General features: G+C 40.3%; 1 protein-coding gene across 8 annotated transcripts in view; it reads right to left on the bottom strand.

Moving 5' to 3' along the window:
• Positions 1–21,058, bottom strand: part of APH1B (aph-1 homolog B, gamma-secretase subunit) — a 56,321-nt gene that overhangs the window by 24,355 nt on the left and 10,908 nt on the right. For 3 of the 8 annotated variants that reach the window (XM_028506607.2, XM_028506609.2, XM_028506608.2), the window contains 2 exons: positions 11,508–11,635; positions 2,185–5,528 (listed from right to left, as the gene is read on the bottom strand). In XM_028506607.2, coding sequence (XP_028362408.1) covers positions 5,361–5,528; positions 11,508–11,635 — 296 coding nt within the window. In that variant the 3' untranslated portion in view covers positions 2,185–5,360. Of the gene's footprint in view, positions 1–2,184; positions 5,529–11,507; positions 11,636–21,058 lie in introns of those variants that run through there. The other 5 variants (XM_036034462.1, XM_036034466.1, XM_036034473.1 and 2 more) reach the window with 5 other exon arrangements.

Raw genomic sequence — 21,058 nt, 5'->3', positions numbered from 1 at the left:
GAAGAGGAGCTGGGAGTTTAGTTTAATCACCAGTGGCCAATGATTTAGTCAATCAGGCCTACATAATGGAACCTCTGTGAAAACCTTACACTACAGCTTCAGAAAGCTTCCAACATGTGAAGGTGCTGAGCCTGGAGAGGGCACAGAAGCTCTGGCCCCCTCCCCAAACCTTGACTTATATACCCCTTTATCTGGCTGTTCATCTGTATCCTTTGTAATATCCTTTATAATAAACTGGTAAATACAAGTAAATGTGAGCTGTCCTAGCAAATTATCAGACCTAAAGAGGGATCACGGGAATCCACAATTTAAAGCCAGTTAGTCAGGAGCACAAGTGATAACCTTGGACCTGCAATTGGTGTCTGAAGTGGAGGCAGTCTTGTGGAATAGAGCCCCTAATTTGGACAGTTAGTGTCAGAACTAACTGAGTTACATTGTAGAATGTCCACAGCTGGTGTCTACAAGAACTGGAGAATTGCTTGATATGGAAAAACCCACACATTTGGTGTCAGAAGTATTATGAATAACCCTTTCTTTCTCATACCTCCTTATTCAAAAGCAAAGATTTAAGGAACGTCTGTTTCCTAGGCACAGGTTAACTGATGGGAGTGCAACCATGATTTAGATAGAGTTCTAATATTCAAGGATAATTAGTATCACAGTCTCACTTGGGAAGACAGGCAGAAACCACTAATTGTAACATACAGAAGAGAAGTATGAGAATACTAGGTGTCCATCAATAGAAAAATGGCTAAACAAACTGTATAGCCATAAGATGGAACCCTACTCAGAAAAAAGTTGCAAAGTATGGCTATATGCAAATACATGGATGACTCGCAGAAAATTATGTTGAGTGACAGAAGTCAGACAGAAAAGAGTACATTTTGTGTTATTCCATTTATATGACATTCAAAACAAGTGACAGTAATCTATGGTGACAGAAGTTGGAACCAGCAGTCCTCTGTGGAAGGCAGAGAACCATCTGGGGAAAAGGAAATGTTCTATGTCTTGATGGGGGTGGTAGCTACACAGGTGTACACATCTGTCAAAACTCCTCTAATTACACATTTCAGGTCTGTACACTTTACTATATATAATTATTCCTTGATTTTAAAACATGCTAGGGAATCACAGTGGAGAAAGCCACTTGCTTTTCTGAGTCTAATCAGAGTAGACTTCACAAAGTCACATATTCCAAATACCCTCAGTCTTTTTAAAGGCTGTAAAGTGTTCTGCTCTCTGAGGCAAAGCTCTATGGATAGACATTTTTATAGATTCATTACAGTTACCCGAGGAATGCACACCTCCTCCACTGGCTTACAAGTTAAGTGCAAAAAACCCTTCATCCCACCCTGGCTGGTGTGGCTCAGTGGATTGAGCGCTGGCCTGCAAACCAAAAGGTTGCCAGTTCAATTCCCCATCAGAGCACATGCCTGGATTGCAGACTGGGTCCCCAGTATAGGGCGCATGAGAGGCAGCCACACACTGATGTTTCTCTCCCTCTCTTTCTCCCTCCCTTCCCCTCTCTCTAGATAAATTAATTAAATTAAAAAATCCTAAAAAAAAATCCCTTGGTCCCTAAGGATATTTCATGTAATAACACAGTCAGTATAAACCTGGAGCAGTTTCATTACAAATCAGAATGAACAGGCATCACGTGGTTTTGAGTTTCGGGCCACAACAAATCTCTGTGTGGCCTCTCTAATGGCAAAGGCCAAGTTCGACCTCTTAGCTGCACTGTCTCCTCACCAAGGAGAAGAAAAACCAAAGGACTCTATGGGCTGCTCAGGGTCACTTGGTAGAAACTAAACTGTGCTCTCCTTGTCAATGGACTCCCGTCTTTAGCCACAATTATATGATACTTTATAAATTCACTATTTTACAGTTAGATTTTTCAAGGTGAGGTTCTGGGATCTTTGAGGATTCTCCTCCACTTAAGCTTTCAGACGTCTCAAGGAACTTCTGTGCACCAAAGTGTTTCTGAACACCAATGTGTTCAGAACAGAGAAATAAAAAGGCCTCATGATTTCACATGAGACAGCAAAGATTTACCTTTGAAAAAGGTCTCAGAGCTGACCAGTCATAAACAACAGAATGTACAGCCAAGTTTTATAAGGGACAAAAACTGTGACGATAACAGATGCTGAAGGATACATTATTCCAAAAAAGAGGAAACATGGAAAATTAGTAGTGCCAAACAATCTTTTTATTATTCACTAAAAAATACCAGTGTGGAAAGAGTCTATTGCATTGTGTAGTGAACGCAAGGTCTGACAGTGAAAGTACATACAACAACAGTGAAACACAGAAAATGGTACATATTGTACATAAAGAGAGTACCCACCTCTCCAAAGACTAACATTTAATAGAATGAAGTAAAAAGCCATTCATTAAATGAGAAATGTAAACATTGCAATCATAAACAAAGTGCTCTGAGCAAAGCACTCTGAAATTGTTTTGTTGTGACATCTACTCCATATACTGAGGTTTAGGAATGGTGGGGACCAGGAGAAACTTAGCTAACAAAAAACTAGCTGTCTAAGGAAGTGCTCAAGAGCGCTATCAAGTCTGTGGATAAGAAGGATACTTGGCACTTCTGAGGGAACCTGACACTCTCAGCAAACACTGGAATGTGTTTGAGAATGAAGACATTAACAATGGGAACAGTCTGCAGATATCATCATTTATTCCTTTCAGCTACATTTTCAATAAGATGCACTGAAAGAGGCTATCCTGACAGGCCAGGATCAAGGTAACAAAACTTCTCTGGGTACTACTACCAATTTGAATGAATTAAAAGTAAATACACATTTACTAGAGAGCAACAAAATCAATCTCTATTATTCACATGGCAACATATTCAAGAGCTACAATGATAATTCACATTACAAGGTCAACTTTATTACACCTATGTCTCCCTCCAAACTGAGAAAGTCCTGTGCAGAGGACAGCATACAACATCACCACCACCTCCTCCTCTCCAAACACTGTCAGGATTCAGAAATCTTAGTGCAGATACCAAATGTTTGAAAATTGTATATATATGGTAACAGAAGAAGACTATACTCTCCCTCTGGGCTTCCCTGGCATCAGGCAAAGCAAGGCCAGAAGGCTATTTGCAACAGTACCTAACCTACTACGGCAATGCTCTCATTCTAAGAGAAATCAGGATTATAAAGTTCCTTTATGCACAGGTAATCAAGGGTTATTAAATAACTTATTGAACTGAGACAACAGTCTCACAATCAAGAAAATTTTCTTCTCACCTGAGAGGTTTTTATAAGTGAGATTTTACAGTATCTCAGCTTCTTTACTTAATACTAAATTATCAATGCAAAGAGGACATCCTCAGAGCTCAAGTATGACTAATATTAATATTCTCAGATTTTTCTATACTTTATAGATCAGTAAATATTCTATCAGGTTATCCATTTGAGACATTTGTAAATCAATAGTAATAACCAACTATGTATTTTTCTTATTCTATTCATCAAAAAAATACCACGTTCCAATAGGAATAAAGCCCAGTTCAGTGGATAGCTTGTTCCCCTCAAGTCTGCACAGTAAATGGCACTAGTTAGTCTCTATGTCCTTGACATTTCCTGTGGCTCTTCAAGTCTAAGGAAAATCTTGTATAAAGGTGGAAAACTGCAAACTCCTGCAGAAGCATTAGTGTAAGTATTGAAGTAGACTTCAAAGGAATGACTTTAATTGCTTATGAGACTACTTACGGCTTTACTAGAAACCCTACCGCTCTCAAATCGCTAGACTGAGAAATTCCAGTAATTTAAATATGGGAGGGGATTTCACTGGGAAAGGTTCCAGCATAGGTTCTGGGCCCTGGAATGATGATGAGTGGCTAGCCCCAAACACTGGCCACGTTTCCATTTTCACTAAGTTCGCAACTCTTCCCCACTACGGGTTATCAAGTTCTTCCACCCGTCTCATCACGGGGTGAGCCCTGCTATCGCTGCTCCGACTTCACCTGGATGTTCTACAGCACAGGTGGGACTCACTGAGGTTACCTATCACTTCAGTGGATTGGACATTTCCATTTCACACCATCAGGTTCCTAAAGCCATCAACTGGGAACAATTTCTAGTGAGTAAAGGCACAATTTACTGGCATTTCCCCTTCATAAAGAACATCAAAAGTGTTGTTTAGAAGCTGAACAAACACCTTGGGTATTCCTATAAAGGAATGCTGTATCTGCTACCAAAACCCAGGGACATTTACTAGATATACAGACTATATAGATTATGTAAAAGCCTGAATTTGGCAGTTGAAGATGTATTTGCAATTTTACACGTACACCATTCGGGAGAAAGTGCTGGTTAGTATCACAGAAGCAAATTAAAAGTGTCACCACCACCCTTTTGGTTTGTTTTTGCCATAAACTGCCTCTGGCTCCAGTGAGGCCTGTCGAAGGTTCCATCACTCAGCGGCCTGCAGTGCCGCTCCGAGAGAGAACAACAGCAGGAGTCACCTCCACAGCCCAGCAACCTGCACTCGGCTGCGAGGCAGAGCCCACGAAAAGCCTTAAACTCGGGGAAGACTTACAGAATGGCACTAAAATTCTTGGTTTGATAATACTTTCCCAGGAAGTCAGAAAATAATGGGCTTTTAGTTAAAGAAACTGAATCTATGCTCGAAAACAGTGAATGCCTCAGAAAGCAAAACCTAGAATGGAAAAACTACAGACTAATTAACAGCTTGTTAATCAATAGTTTACTTTGGCTAAATTATCATAGTAAGTCAGTGCAATTTATTACTGTATTTAGAAGCACAGCCTACCATATTCTTGTAAGACAGAGTAGTGAAGTACATGAAAACAGTTTACAGAGATGCTAGCCCTTCGGCATTCTGTGACTTCAGAACCGAAAAAGACAACGGCTGACCAGGATTTGACATTCAGCACAAGGCGAGTTAGGAGACGGCTGATCTGATTCTATTCACCTGAGGCAGTCTCAGGAGGTTCCTATTTGGACACTGATGGTTCTCAACCTGGCTGCACATCAGAATCATCTAGAAAGCTTTTAAAAACTACCGAATGAAAAAAAAATACAATAAAATAAAAATAAATAAAAATTTAAAATTTAAAAGAATTGACAAATGCCCAGACCAATTAGAATGGGAGGATGAAGGCCAGATACCAGTATTCTTTATGCTTCCCCACCAAGTGGTTCTCACACGTAGCCTGGTCACATCACTCCCATTAGGAGAGGGCTGCGTGAAAGCTGTATCTAGATAGTTTTGTTTTTTACTAAATTCCATCGGGAAAAGGGAATTTTATAAAAAGGCACAGCTGTGCTTCCTCCAAAGACGCACCTTACTGTTTGAGAGGTGCTGGTTCTCAGCGGTTACGTGGAGCGTGGGTTGAAAAGGAGGAAGTCCCTGTCTTGGCAGAGCAGGCACATTTTCAGGCTTCGGCAGCTGCCTCCAGCCACAGAGAACGCCCAGACGCCCATGAGCACCATGATCACATATGCTGACACCAGACTTATTGCATAGTGAGGACTAATGAAGGTCTGCAAAGGAAAAATAAAGCAGCTTGGGTAATAATGGCTAGCTTATTAAACATGTGGAGCAACCAAAGACGCAGGCAGATGTGAAATACTTTTAATAGCTGGGGTGTGCTTCACCAAACATACGATGTATGTTATGTCTTGAGGAACATCAAAGCCCACAAAGACACACAGACTAGACTAGTCAACAGACACCAGCCCACAGATCTGTGCTTTCTCATATTCAAATGGCAGCCCTAGAATGTAACCAGAAACCAGAACCTAATGGAATACCCAACGGACGAAACATGTTATATAACCGGGCCCGACTTATAATCATTTCTGTGTTAACTGGCTCTTACAATTTGGAAGAAAGCCAGACAAGTCCAAGTTACTTTAGGACGAATCCTTAGTACCCAAGGGAACATGAAGGAACAGCATCTCTTTTTCAGCTGCACGACTGCTGTGGGTTCCATAAGTTCACCCGAAGAACATGGATGGGGTGGGAGGCCGAGAAGACTGTGTTACACAATGGGGAAGGACCATAGTGTCTATCCTAACGGTGCTCATACACTAGTAAGGCAGACAGATAATGAATGAAGAAATAAATAAATTATATAATCACAAATTATAATGCATACCAGATCAGAATAATTATAATTGCGATGGCAACAGGATAGGTAAGAATACAGTGACATACTTAGGGTGGTCAAGCAAAGCCCTGAGAAAGTGGCATTTAAACTGAGACATACAGGAGGTGGAGTGAGCCAGCCTGTGAGACTGAGGGAGGGAACTGAAGGAGCTCGGTCAGCTGAGAACTTGGAGAGAGTCAACATCATCATGTGAGGTCAGAAAGGAAGGCAGGGGCCAGCTACAAAGCATGCTGGTAAGAAATGTGGATTTAAGCCCTAGCTGGCGTAGCTCAGTGGATTGAGCGCGGGCTGGGAACCAAAGTGTCCCAGGTTCGATTCCCAGCCAGGGTACATGCCTGGGTTGCAGGCCATAACCCCCAGCAACCGCACATTGATGTCTCTCTCTCTCTCTCTTTCTTTCTTTCTATCTCCCTCCCTTCCCTCTCTAAAAATAAATAAATAAAAAAAAATCTAAAAAAAAAGAAATGTGGATTTTACCTGGCTGGCATAGCTCAGTGGATTGAGCATGGGCTGTGAACCAAAGCATCACAGGTTTGATTCCCAGTCAAGGCACATGCCTGGGTTGCAGGCCACAGCCCCCAGCAACCGCACATTGATGTTTCTCTCTCTCTCTCTTTCTCCCTCCCTTCCCTCTCTAAAAATAAGTAAATAAAATCTTTAAAAAATCTTAAAAAAAAAAGAAATGTGGATTTTACATGTAGGGCAATGGAGGGTCACAAAGTGTTTTAGGTAGGGGAGCTGAATGACTTAGATTTTTTAAACTGCAGAGAAGGGTTAAGGGAGGCTGTGATGAAAGCAGTGAGACTAGTTAGAAAGATTTTTCACTGGATGGGGAGAGTACCTGAGGGTGAGTTAGACCACAGTGGTGAAGGTAGAGATGGAGAGTGGATGGTAAGAACTGACAGGACTTGCTAATGGAGGGAGTATGAGGGATAGTGAGAGGCCAAGAATAACTTCCAGGTTTCAGGCTTTAGGTAAATGGTGGTGCTTTTAATGAGATAACAAAGACTTGAAGAAGATCAAGCTTGAAGTGGTGGGTGAGAATCAAGTTCAAAGAAGACATGCTAAGAGTGACTTACCTGTGAGATTTCAAAAGGCAGGTGTCAGGTAAGAAGTTAGATATATGAGTACAGGGGAGGAGAGGTCTGGACTCGAGAAAGAAATATAGAGGCACAGTCCACGCATGGCATTTAAAGCCACAGCCATGAGTGTGATTACCCATGGAGTTACTGTAGAGAGAAGGGGAAAGAGAAGTCAAGACCAACGCCTGAGAACACTTATAAATTATTTGTGCTATGGCAGGAGCAAATTAGAGTTGTCAGCACCATTCTAGTGGCTTGACTAAGTGAATAAGAGTCAGCAAAGGAGTCTGAGAAGAGCAAACAGAGGTGAAAGGAAAATCAGGACAGCGTAATGCGGAAATCAAAAGAGAACACCATTTCAAAGAGAGGGTGGTGAACTCTTTTTAAGGTTACTAGGGTGAAAAAAGAGCAATGTCCATTAGATCTGGAAAAAAGGAGGTCCTTTTGACCCTGACAGGTACAGTTTTAAAGGGGTGGCTGAGAAGATGCCAGACTGAACCAGAAGTATGAGAGGTAAAGAAGTGAAGACAGAATTTGGGGGGATAAACTGAGTTTTGTTTTGATGGGGAACAGGAAGAAAAGGGTGGTGGTGAAAAGGGGAAAAGGCAATTAGCTGATGAGGAGATGGAAAAGCTGGTGATATAGGAAAGAGGACACAATTGAAGAAGTGAATTGTGTCCTCACAAAGTGTTCTAGGTAGGGGAGCTGAATGACTTGACTTAAGCAGGAAAGAATTAGGTCTAGCCCCAAGTCAGGGAACTGACCTTTGACAAGGGGAAGGATCCTCTGCTAGGACAGGATAAGTGGGAAGACCGGTTCCCATCTAGTCACTTAACGAAGGAGAGGATTGCCCTGGCTGGTGTGGCTCAGCGAGTTGAGCACTGGCCTGAGAACTGAAAGACCTCTGGATCGATCCCAGGTCAGGGCACATGCCTGGGTTGCGGGCCAGGTTCCCAGTTTGTGTGAAAGACAACCGATTGATCGATGTTTCTCTCCCTGTTTCTCCCTCCCTTTCCCTCTCTTTAAAAAATAAAATGTTTTTAGCCCTGGCTGGTGTAGCTCAGTGGATTGAGCATGAGCTGCGATCCAAAGTGTCGCAGGTTCGATTCCCAGCCAGGGTACATGCCTGGGTTGCAGGCCATAACCCCCAGACACCGCACATTGATGTCTCTCTCTCTCTCTTTCTCCCTCCCTTCCCTTTCTAAAAAAAAAAAATAAATAAAATATTTTAAAAAATAAAATGTTTTTAAAAAAACAAAGGACAGGATCTGATGGGGTCAGTTTGTCACCACACACCTCTGTGTACTGGCGATAGGGGAGTGCCTCTGAAGCTCCTCACTTTCCTCACGCTCCCCCTCCCTGCACAAGTCCCTGGCTAAGCACCAGCCCTGCCTATCAGCTCTGGCTGTAGAAACAGGCTAACTTTGCAGGTAGCACCTTGTGTAGAAAGAATATTTTTCTCAAGAGGCATCTATGGGCATGGTAGGCATTGAACATTTTCTGGATTCTTTTCCAGAATAATTCTATACATCAAATCTATTACATTTTAAATGTAAACCATAAAGAAAAAGTTGATTAGACTACATTGAATAAATTTTGTTCGTGAAAAGACATTAGGAGAATATAAAGACAAACCACCCTGGCTGGCGTAGCTCAGTGGATTGAGTGCGGGCTGAGAACCAAAGTGTTGCAGGTTCGATTCCCAGTCAGGGTACATGCCTGGGTTGCAGGCCATGACCCCCAGCAACCACATATTGATGTTTCTCTCTCTCTTTCTCCCTCCCTTCCCTCTCTAAAAATAAATAAATAAAATATTTAAAAAAAGAAGACAAACCACCTTGCAAAAGAAGGTATTTGCAATACATACACCTAACAAATGCATCTTTTAAATAATACATAAAGACCCCCTAAAAATCAAAACAAAAAAAGAGACACAACCCAATAGAATGATGGGCAAAGGACTTGAACAGGCACTTTACAAAAGGATTATCCAAATGTCCAATAAATATATAAAGACATGCTCAACCTTCTGCCTTTGGCTGCTCAATTCAGGATGCTCTGTTTCCAGACAGCTACATAACCAACTCTGTTTCATGTCTTTGCTCAAGTGGCACCTTCACAAGGAAGCCTACTCTGACTACCTCATTCAAAAAATTCGACATCCCTCCGTCTCCCACACTCTGGATCCCTTATAACCTTCTCTACCCCTCCTTTCTTCCACAGTACCTATCACTTCTGGCACACTATACATTTTCTGATTATGTCTCTTGCTTATTGCCTCTCTCTCCCCACTAGATTACAAAGACAGGGATCTTTAGTCTGGTCACTAAATTGTTTTGTTCACCTAGAATAGTACCTGGAACATAGAAAGCACTCAACAAATTATTTGTCAAATGAATGGTCAATTGGATCCATAAGGAAGACATTTGCTTTTTCATGTAACTTCTTTCTGATTATAAAATGTATGTTGCTTGTGGTCCCTCTGCCCCGCAAGGAGGCTGCCCTGAGGCCCCATTCTTCCTGACAACCAGGACAGGGTGAGGCTTTCCCCAGGATGGACCCTGGGCCCTGGGTGGTGGAGGGAATACAGTAACAGTCCTGCCCTGGGCTTACAGGGAGGTGGCATGCAGCCACAGAAGCAGGTGCAGGGCCTGAGCAGGGAGGGCGTGTGAGAGGGAGGGCATGTGAGGTGGTCCATGCAGAAGGCTGGCCTTGGGTGTGGGAGCAGCTCTGGGAGTGTTTCAGTGAACTGAGTGTAAGCCTGCGAAGCAAGGGGTTACCAGTTCAATTTCCAGCCTAGGGCACATGCCTGGGTTGCAGGCCAGGTCCCCAGTAGGAGGTGCTCAAGAGGCAAACACAAATTGATGTTTCTTTCCCTTTCTCCCTCCCTTCCCCTCTCTAAAAATAAATAAAATCTTTAAATAAATAAATAAATGAATGAATGAATAAATAAATAAATATATGTTGTAGAAAATTTGGAACATGCCAAAAACTATGTAGAATAAAAGAATCCACCCAGTGATAAATGTTGTTAATATTTTAAAGCATTCTTTCCAGTCTTTGTTCATTAAAATTTGACTTTACATAGTTGCCATCATATTAAGGGAAACATTAGTAGCCTGCATCACTGGAAGGCTTTAGTGGGAGAGGCAATCAGATTGGGTAAGAAGAAAAGGAGGGTGGTATAAGAACACCTGATACAGATTCTAAGGGGATGGAGAGGAGAGCAACATGAGGCAGGACACCATCAGAAGAAAGCTTTTAAATCCTTTAGATGAAAAATAATAAGAGTCTGGATAAGGCAGTGATGGGGAGAATTCTGATGTAAATATCTGACAAACTGTAATAAAAGTCAGACCCAAGGTATTCGATAGTACTTACAAATGCATCTAGTCAAGTTTTATTTTAAACATTTCTTTTAAAAACTGGCATTACTGTAATGTCAGAGAGAAGGGAATGCAATGGTCACTCTTGTTATCAATCAGAGAGAGTAAAAATGGTACAAGCCTGTGGACATTATTTTAGCAATTTGTATCAAGGGCTTTAGAACTATTCATGCCATTTGACTTCATAATTCCATTCCTTGGAACAACATATTGAAAAAGTTTCATGTACAAAATGTCCAAGACAACATTATAATAACCAAAAGTAGCAACAGAAGGCATGAGTCACTTAAGCACTCTATAATATAATCTTTATGTAATGATATGAAGCCATTAAAATGTATATGTTAAAAGGATTTACAGGAACATGCAAATTGCTTAACACGTGTTCCATGGCAAACCCTAGTGCAAGACTATTTTAGATTTGATTATATCCACTAAAAAAGAGACACTAGAAAAAAATCTTTAATGAGATCAACCAACAAATAGTTGTCTTTCTCTAGTAAGACTTAGATGATTTATCATTCATCCATTCTTTTTTTACAAGATCTTATTTATTTTTAGAGAGAGGAAAAGGGAGGGAGAAAGAGAGGGAGAGAAACATTAATACGTGGTTACCTCTTGTACATCCCCAACTAGGGACTGGGCCTGCAACCCAGGCATGTGCCCTGACTGGGGATCAAACCAGCGACCTTTGGATTCACAGACCAGTGCTCAATCCACTGAACCACACCAGCCAGGGCATTCATCCATTCTTTTAAACAGCTTTTCTGGATTTCCTCATTTTCCCATGAGCATGCATTTTCCATTTAGAATGGAAGCTACCATTTGAGACATGTGGACTTGAGCTCCAAAGAACAGTTTGAGCACAGTGGCGATACTCACCAGGGCCGACACCAGCAGGTGGGTTAGAAGAACTACCAGAAGGGTGTACCAATTTTTCTTCTCACAGCCATCAAAAAATACAATGCCCCAGAACATGTGCAGCAATATGATAACCAGCGTCATGAAAGCTGAAAGACAGTCACCCATTAGTGCCTAGTTATACGAACAGCCGATGCCAAAGCCCACTGAACACCTGGTCATGACACATAGGCCCTTGGGGTAGACCACACCACTGTGAGGGCTTACTGACAGGTGGAAGCAGGACCGCGAGACACACATTCGCTCCAACGGTAACTCAGAAAGCAACACTTCTGAACAAGGGGTCAGCTCTGCAGGAGCTACTCTAGACTGTGAACCTATTAAAAAGACAACTTGAATCTGGCTTTCAAGGAGTTCCTCTGAGGAATGATGCAATATGTGATATCTAATCAGCTCTTTCTAAATTAGCCTTCTATACTCATTAAGAGAGACTTTCCTCAATTAAAAGGAATATCTTCAGTTTAAACAAGTCTTTTCACTGAAGTAAAATTTCTCCTTGGATTTTTTTTAAAAGGCCAAAGGAAGAATACTAAACATTACAATAATTACTGAAGATTCTTGTTTAGCAACTGAAATTGAATTTGATTAGCACACACAGCCTTTCCTGTGGAATATTGTGTGTGTCCTGGATAACATTCTTCCATTTAAAATGGTCAAGTTCCACATATTCTGAAAGCTTTAACATAAAAAATAAAGACATACAGATTTCCCTTTTTCAGCCATTTAACAAGATACCATTAACACCTACCAGTCTGGCAAAAATTTAAGTCTGATGATTCTCTTTCACACTGCTGGCAGGAAAACAATCTAGCATTACCTACTCAAGTTAAAATCTGTATTCTCTATTTCACTCTGGCAATTCTGCAGGTAAATCTATGCTCTGAAGCAGTTGAAATCAATAGAAGGTTAGCACCTGAGAACTTGTTAGAAATGCAAATTCTTGAGACCCAACCCAGACTTACAGATGGAGGTGCAATGAGCCCAGGAACCCATTTACACAGCCCTCTGGTTGATTCTGATGCAGTCAAGTTTAAGAACTGCTGCCCTGGAGAAACTCCCACATATTTTCATGAGGAGGTATACATGTGAGTATTTACATCAGCACTATTTGCAGCAACAAAAAATGTCCATCATTACCAGAATACACAAACTGTAGTGTATCCACACGTGGAATACTGTATGATCTGCAGTATAAATGATCTCAAGCATATAATGCTGAGTGGAAGAAAAAAGCACCTTGTGAAAAAATGACTATTACTTCACTTATGCAAAGTCAAAAACACACAAAACAAGATTAAAAGACAAAACTGTTGTGGATGGAGAAAAGTCGTTCCATCTCATGACAGCATGCCACCATTTCTGTAAATGATGGTGAATGCTTTAACTAAAGTAGAAGGGGGATTTTTTTTTAACTCTGGGACAATGGCAAACTAAACTAAAATGATACATTTTAATCCCAGTGATGATCCCAGAAAGGGAAGCTGTCCTAAGACGCTTCATCTGTCTGGTGGCGTGGCGGTGAAGAGTTGAGACCACTGAAGACACTCAGGAGTTAAGTTTATATCAGAAAAGACCAGGGTAGAAACTATAACCTACACAGGCACAGATGCTCACACTCTAAGGTTTTTCTAAAACCTAGATGTCAATTAAATGTCAAGAGAAAGCAATGACACCACAAATATGTCATCTGTCTGTCAGCTTACATTTGTCTGTGCGTTACCACAAAAGGAACACTGAAAACAGCCAATCGTGCTCCTATGGTCAGGTCCCGGAGCTCGACTACTTGGGAAATGCTCTAACCTAGGGAAGGATCCTCAAGATATGATTAGCCCTGACCTTTCTTTCAAATTCTAAGTCCGTATTTCTGTTTGCAAGGCCCTTTCCTGCAAAAAAACAAAAACCAAAAAAACCTTTGATGGGTTGACCCTGTCTCCAAAGTCAAGTCTATGTCTACACCCGTCTATGCCAGGCACTGTTCCAGGTACTGGGGGTATCGTGGTGCACAAAACACCATCTCATGGAATTCTGCCCCATCTTTTCAGTTTACTGTCTTATCAGCACAATATCTAACAGGGACCTCCTGGATAATTACTGACACACTGTAACTTCTACTTGACTGCTTATTTATTCAGCTTGCACTATCTTCTGGCTGGCTTCCATGGTCATTTTAAGTCTCTATACTATTATAACGTGTTACTTGGAATACTGGGATTTTATTGTTTATTCTCTCCACAACTGGTTAGAGGTCCAACAGAAACCAGGACCTGGATATCTAAACTATTCTGCCACAAATGTATATATAACTAGAGCTACAAACATACCATTCTGATACTCCTCTCCAGTAAATGGAATTAACTCCAAATAGAAATAGGGTATTATCTTTTAATTACAAAACTTTCTCATTTCATGTTCCTAAATAGAAAATTATAAAAGTCCTTCAGTGACTCTAACCCTAAAATTTGTTTGCTCTAATGTCCTTAAAAGTAGAAAAAACTTCCCTAAATTAACCATAAGGTTATCAAAATTAGTTTATAATCCAGATTAATGAAAGGAGTTTCCATAATTTGTAATGTTTTAAAACACTAAACAGAAAGCTGAACAATTCTAGTAAGTATGGTATGTGTGAAATTGCGCTGTCAAATTCAATGATGGACTTCCTCTTCTAATAATCTTTTAAATCAAATTCTCTTGGTATAGAATGTTTCAATTTAACCCATTCCTAAGTAAAATGTTTCAGTGTTATCTTTAAGAGGCTACATTTAACTATTTGGTTCTTTTATCCTTCCTGAATATACCCCAAATGCTCTAGCCCAGGTTCATAAATATCCTCATTTTCACATCTGTCCCTCTCTCCCTCATTCCTGATACCTACTTTTCTGTCCTTGCAAAGGCAATAGCCTAGGACAGCAGCTAATTCTAATACAGGGTCTGCCAGCACAGAGACTGCTATCTTCTGATTTCCCCTGACTCTGGGGTATCTCTAACTGTGCCAGAGAGAGCCAAGGGCTGCTGCTGGGTGGTGGCAGCAACACACAGCATGTGATTAACAATGGGCTTCTGGCTTGCTTTCTTTCTTTTTTTTTTTTCCCCAAGTAAGAGAAGGGTCCAGATGTCAGGGTTTTGTGAAGTGAGAGACTCTTCTCCATCCCTCTTGACTGCAGAAACTCTCTGGATTCTTGAGCAATCTCTAATGACCTAGCCCAAGTAGAAGTCAGGCCACAGAACTAAATTAATGTTTCTGAAAATGCCTTTCCTGTAATAGGGGTTTAACTTTAAACTTTTGCTTTAAAAAATGTAAGAGAATTCTGTGACCTAGTTTATTGTAATACAGGTATACATATATTACTAATCAAATAACATTCTCCAAGATTAAAAAGAGATTTAAAAATCATCTCACATTACATAGGCATAAGAAAGGCACAGTACTCTAAGGCATTAAGGCACAGTACTTAATACCAACCAGATCATAAAGAACATGTCCTGAAAACAATTTGAGTGATTACAGGTGTTTAAGTAGCATTTACCATTTTATATTTATGAAAATGCCCTCAAAGTATGTTTATGAGCCAAAAGGACTGCCAAGGATGTAATTTTATGTTTAAGGTCCTTCTAGAAAATGTTGAAGAACAAAGAAATTCTCTCCTCAATAATGAGTTCAACAGTGTGGAGTCGGTGGGAAGGCCCTTAGAGGCTGTAGATCTAGTCCCCTATGCGATGAAAAAGTAGATCCCACAGGGTCCACTTCAAATACTTCCATTTTAGGAGTTTACTTCATTCAAACAGTCACTGTAGGAAAATTCATTCTCATTCTAAACCCAATCTGCCTTCTGACTCAGTGATTCTCAGCTGGGGTAATTTGCCCCCAGAGGCCATTAGTCAATGTCTGCGGACATTTATGGTTGCCACAGCTGGGGGTGGGGTGCCTCTGGCATACAGTTCACAGAAGTCAGGGGCACTGCTGAGCATCCTACCACACATAAGACAACCCCCTGAAACGAAGAGTTATCTGACCCCAACAGTGCTGGGAAAGCTTAGGATCCTTGTCCATCCAACGAAGGTTCTTTGAATAATCACAAGTCAACTTTTTTTCCCATAAGTAACATGGTAAAAAATATTCGCAACTCTGTATCAGTCAGCTGTTGTCACAAAAATGCTACATAATAAGCCACGCCAAAACTCAGTGGCTGGAGTTGCCACTGGGAGTGGGGCTCTACGGTGGTGCTCACAGGAACCTGGGGTATGTATAAATCCCTAATGGGGGACCCACCTTCTGGCAGCAGACAGTGAACGTGGGCCCTCAGAATGTCATCTCTTTGTATTAATGTTTCACTGAGTTCTTGAAAATTAACTAGGAACTTTCCAGGTTTACCTCAGGTCTGGAATAGTTTCAGCCCCAGCAGGTTTTACTTTTCTTTAAATGTTTCTTCCAAACTAGCTCCCAAACCATCTATTCCTGCTGTCATATATAAATCAAAAGCAAGCCTAGAAGAACTTGGGTGGAGATTTAAATAGAAGTTGGAGATAAGATTTGTTGTTGAGTTGAATGTGAATTTTGAGAAAAAGAAAAGAACTAGAAATGACTCCAGTTCTTAACCTGAGCCACAGTAAGGACGGAAGTGTGTCAGCTCAGATGAAGAAGTGCTGTCCCACTGCCTTCTGTCCTCCAGAGTTTCTGATGAGCAGTCAGCAGGATTTCAAGTCATTGTTCTACTGAAATAAGAGAAAGTCCTCCTAGAGATGAAAAAGCAGTCTACTATGGGGACTTGAATCTCAAGGGACTTTAATCTCAAGATTGATATCCAAGTAAACCTTTGTAAATCAAAATATTTAAGTAAATCTTTGGTGAAAAACTTTAGGATAATGAAAAAGGTGAAAAAGATCTATCCTTTAAAATAAACCTCAAGGTTGATTAATTTCTTAAAAGAACCATAAAGATTTCCAAACATTTATGTATATAATAAGAAAAGTCTAGTTCTGGGAAATCTGGCTAAACCCCATTTCAGGAATTGTGTTGGAAAACCTCAGAGTGCACCAACAAAATAGGTTACAGTGTTACAATTTCCCCAGACTGTGCGGTGCAGCAGCCCTAATGCGAACATCCTGATTTTCTGTAGCAGAACTACGGAAATAGAAGAGTGAGCTGGTGCAAGTGGCCACCATGGTGAAGAGCGTCCTTGATGGGCATGAAGCAGGTCAGTAAATGCCAGGAGTCGCAACAGCCGTGGAGCTGCACAGAAGCAAGCTGAGGTTGCTGAGGAAGGCCAGACTGATCAATGAAGTTGAAAACAGGGTGGGTTGTTTTCCCCTTTCAGATTATTATGCTGTATAGATTTGTAGCCTAAGAGCAATAGACTATACCAGATAGCTTAGGCGTGCAGCAGGCTATACCATCTAGGTTTGTGTAAGTGCACTCTGATAGTCACATAAGGACAAAATTGCCCAGCAGACATTTCTCAGCACATATTCCCTGGGCATGACTTCATTCATCCATTAAGTCTCTACTCAAACAGTGCTTCTTCCATAAGCTGTGCCTAGCCTTCATTTTTTAAAATAAGTATCAGTCCATCTAGAAACAAAATTTTCCACAAGGTGCTAGGGGTACTGCAATGAACAAGACAGATGGTCCTCAGGATCTGGTTGGAGAAAAAGACCTAAACAAATCACTTATACAGTTGACCAATTACTACAGCTATAGTAAGTACTACAAAGAAGTACAATACAATCCGAGCATGGGTTACAGCTTGTCTTCTGTGTACTCAAGGTTCTTCCTCATCACAGTATTTATCACACTTCATTATAATTAGCCGTTGTCTTGTTCCCTACTATGAGTGGAAGGTACAGACATTTACTGATATGTTTTTCCACGGCTTGGCATAACTCCTACAGAATAAAAACGCTTAACAATTATTTGAGATGAGTGATTAAATGATCAAATGGACTCATTAAAAATACTAAATTAATGAGCCAGAATAAGACTTGAACTTAGGATTCCAAACCCTACAGTTTTGCCTCTATTTAGCATTATCAAGTAATGGTAATGATTCTACTATAAGTTAATGCTAGTCTACTACACAATGACAAATAAAACAGAGTTAACTTAGATATGTTATCTATAAACTATACCTACCTATACCATGAAAACCCACATACATACAGCTATCATATAGTATATATCTTATACTAACATAGATATACTAATTAATAACCCCTATATTCCTTATTTACTTTATTACTTAGGCAGTTATAATGGAATATGTTAAAGTGACATATAAACTTAATAGATTTAACTGAAAATTAAAAATGAGCTCATACCTAAAAAATGGTAACAATAGCGATTATAAATAACAAAAATATATACAAATAATGGGTTATTTTTAAATGCAAAAAAAAGTAATTTCTTGAATGTAGAATTCAAAGTATATGCTCCAGAGAACAACATTACAACAAATAAGAGACTCCTGCACACGGAGAAGCAACCGCTGTTCTTTCACTTTGTAGGTGTGCGTTCCCAGCCCAGCCAGCCTGCCTCCCTGACTTCACTAGACAGTAAGTATCTTATTTTCTGTAAATTTCCCTGTGAATTTACAGAAATTACAAATACAATCCTCAAACTGCTAGCCTATGTTTCTCTTACTTTCTTTCCAAAGAATCATTAAAGCTGGTTTTAGGAAAACAACCTAGCTCACCAAGGTGGATTAGCACCATCTAGTGAAAGAAGCAGAAAAATAAGTTCCACTAGGAGAATGCCACTTCAAAACCAAAAGGAAGTGGCTAATGTAAGCAGTGTAACAGGCAAATTTAAGAATATATAGAGATCTGTACTGCTAAAACCCCCTCGGATTACGTTTTGTTCATTTATATTGGACTCTAACAGACGTTAGCTATTAATATTACATTTGTTCTAAAAACCTGACAGTACTATAATCATTTTTTAAAAATTCTAAGTATGGAATACTTAAAAGAAGATAATTGTCTATGTTGGAAGCACCATGAAGTAAGCATGACCCCTTAATACACTGTCCCATTCTCTAACTTACAGCCAGATGTAAAGGGCTTTTGCCTTGCCTTTATCCTACAGACCTTGGGCAGCCATTACCCAGTCGTGCAGGGGAGAGTAGTTTGGAGGCTGTGTATGGGATGGACACACAAGGAAAACATGTTGAGGAAAGACTAACCGGTTGGGGGTGGAAGATAATCATCGACACAAGAAATGCTAAAGCCAGAACTGAAACTGTGAAAAGTATCCAGTGGGTTTAGGGATCACTACAATGTGCAGAATGTCTCTATACTTCTGCAGCAATATTCTTTAAAATTTCGCCATACCTCCTTATATCTTTTCTATTATTAAACTGTACTGAAATGCTTAATCACTTTTTTAGGGTCTTATTTTCCCTACTAAAGGCTAACTTCCTTGAGGATAGAAATTACTTCAGTATAGAAGTTAAATAAATAATTATTTAATTGTAAGAATATGTGAACGAGGTCACTTATTTCAAATGATATAACTTGTGTAGATAACAAATCATACAGTGGGATTTTTAAAAATTACTTTCAAAAGGTTCTTCTTGTAAAATTTAGGAAAAATCATATGTTAATTATGCACATTACCAACTCTCAAATGTGTGATCACTTTCAAAAAGAATATAGTGTGATTATTTTTAAATATTCAAAAGCAGGAAAATTAAATATTAATTTTCTTTCAGATACATACAGGAAGGTAAAACTTTCATGCTTTATTGGCTGAAAGTCCATATTTTTTTTCCATAAAATAAAAGACATATTTTTTATTTTCACCAATAACATTATTGATTTGGATATTTTGAGCATGTTGGCTATCTCCCACGATTGACTTCTAGTAGGTAGAGGCCAGGGGTGAGGCTAAACATTCTCCAATGCATAAGATAGCCCCACAGCAAAGAATTATTTGGCCAAAATGTCAGTAGTACCAAGAAAATTCGCAAACCTGATTCGATCAGTCACAGCACCTTCTCCATACACTGCAGAAATCTTTTTTTGCATTGCAGTTGCATTTTTACCTTTCTTGAAATAATAAAGCATAATATGCCAAAAAATATTGCACATTTTCTTCCATCTTCAATATTAAAATGGTTCCACAAAAATTACCAATTTTGATAAATTTTTTAAAATGCACCCTGATATGACAGCCGTCACAATACAATTTAACAAAATAGTTTCAAATGAAGGTAAAGAAACTAAGCACTACTAGAGCCATCGTTCAGAAAAAACTAAACAAACATTTTAGCCAACCCAATACCTTCAAAACAAACATGTATACATGTTAAAACCCTAACTTTCAAACCTGATTAACCTAGGGAATTAATAACCCAAAAGCAGGACAATGGTTACCAGTGAGGGAGGAGTAGTGAGGAACAAAGGACTCTAAGATCTTGCTAATGTTCTAGTTTTTAAGGAACAGGGAAAATGAGTTGTTATTCTTTAAATGATACACAGATATTTAATTATATATATTTTTTGATATGTTACATTACTTCACATTAAACAAGAGCCATTTTTTCCCTCTCAATTTCAAGATTAAATTATACTGCCTATCCCAAAAAGGGGCCAAGGCAACAAATTAATTAAAGATGAGAGCTGACTTCCAGTCAATATGGAGGTGTAGGCAGACATGGCTTGCCTGTGTTGGTACAACCTCATCAAAATCACAACTAAAACATACAATTATCACTGGTTCCTGTCAGAAATTGAATTAAATAGAAGGCTGACAACTACGGAATTAAAGAAACCCCATCCATCCAGGGGCACAGACATGGAATGGGCTGGTCCCAAACCCACATGTGGTGAATAAAAATTCAGGAGGGATATCTCAGGAGTGAGGAGTCTCAGACGCACATCAGGCCCACACCAGGCCCACCCCCCAGCCCAAGTTCCAGTGCCAGAAAGAGAGGTCCTCACAACTTCTGGCTGAAAAAAACGGCAGGGATTAAGTTAGTGGAAGAATCTGCCGGAGCCTTAAGCAGTTCCTCTTAAAGGACCCACACAGAGACTCACCTGCTTGAACTTATTCCCTCGGAGCTCCAGCACCAGGGTAGCAGCTGGAAAGGAACCAGTGGCATACAGAGAGAAACTGCAGAGGCCACTGGCCCTTTTCTAAACCCTCCCCCAACACAGCCACAGAACCAGCAAGCTGGTGCCATATCTGAGACTCCATCAACCTGGCTAACACAGTTGGACCAGCCTTGCAGATCCCCAGAGACTTCACCCCACCCAACGTAAGAGCCCACCCAACCCCCTTTTCCAGATGAATGGCTGGTCTTGGCTCATACTACACAACTTCTTAAACCCTTTCAGATAAGCAACAGCTGGCCTCAGTGAGCCTAAGGCCTGGCACTAGCAGCAGCCAGCCTTGATTCACAATTTGGCTTCTCCTAGGAATCCTTAAGCCCAGTACAAGTAGCAGCCATCTCAGATTGCTTTATAGCTCAGGCAGGGTGACCCCAAGCAAAATATAGGTTGGGGCTGACCCTGGCCTG

This window comes from Phyllostomus discolor, chromosome 1, assembly GCF_004126475.2.
Source record: "Phyllostomus discolor isolate MPI-MPIP mPhyDis1 chromosome 1, mPhyDis1.pri.v3, whole genome shotgun sequence".
Classification (NCBI taxonomy): domain Eukaryota; kingdom Metazoa; phylum Chordata; class Mammalia; order Chiroptera; family Phyllostomidae; genus Phyllostomus; species Phyllostomus discolor.
Note: the sequence above shows the minus strand (reverse complement) of the source record. Positions and strands in the feature narration are given on the sequence as shown.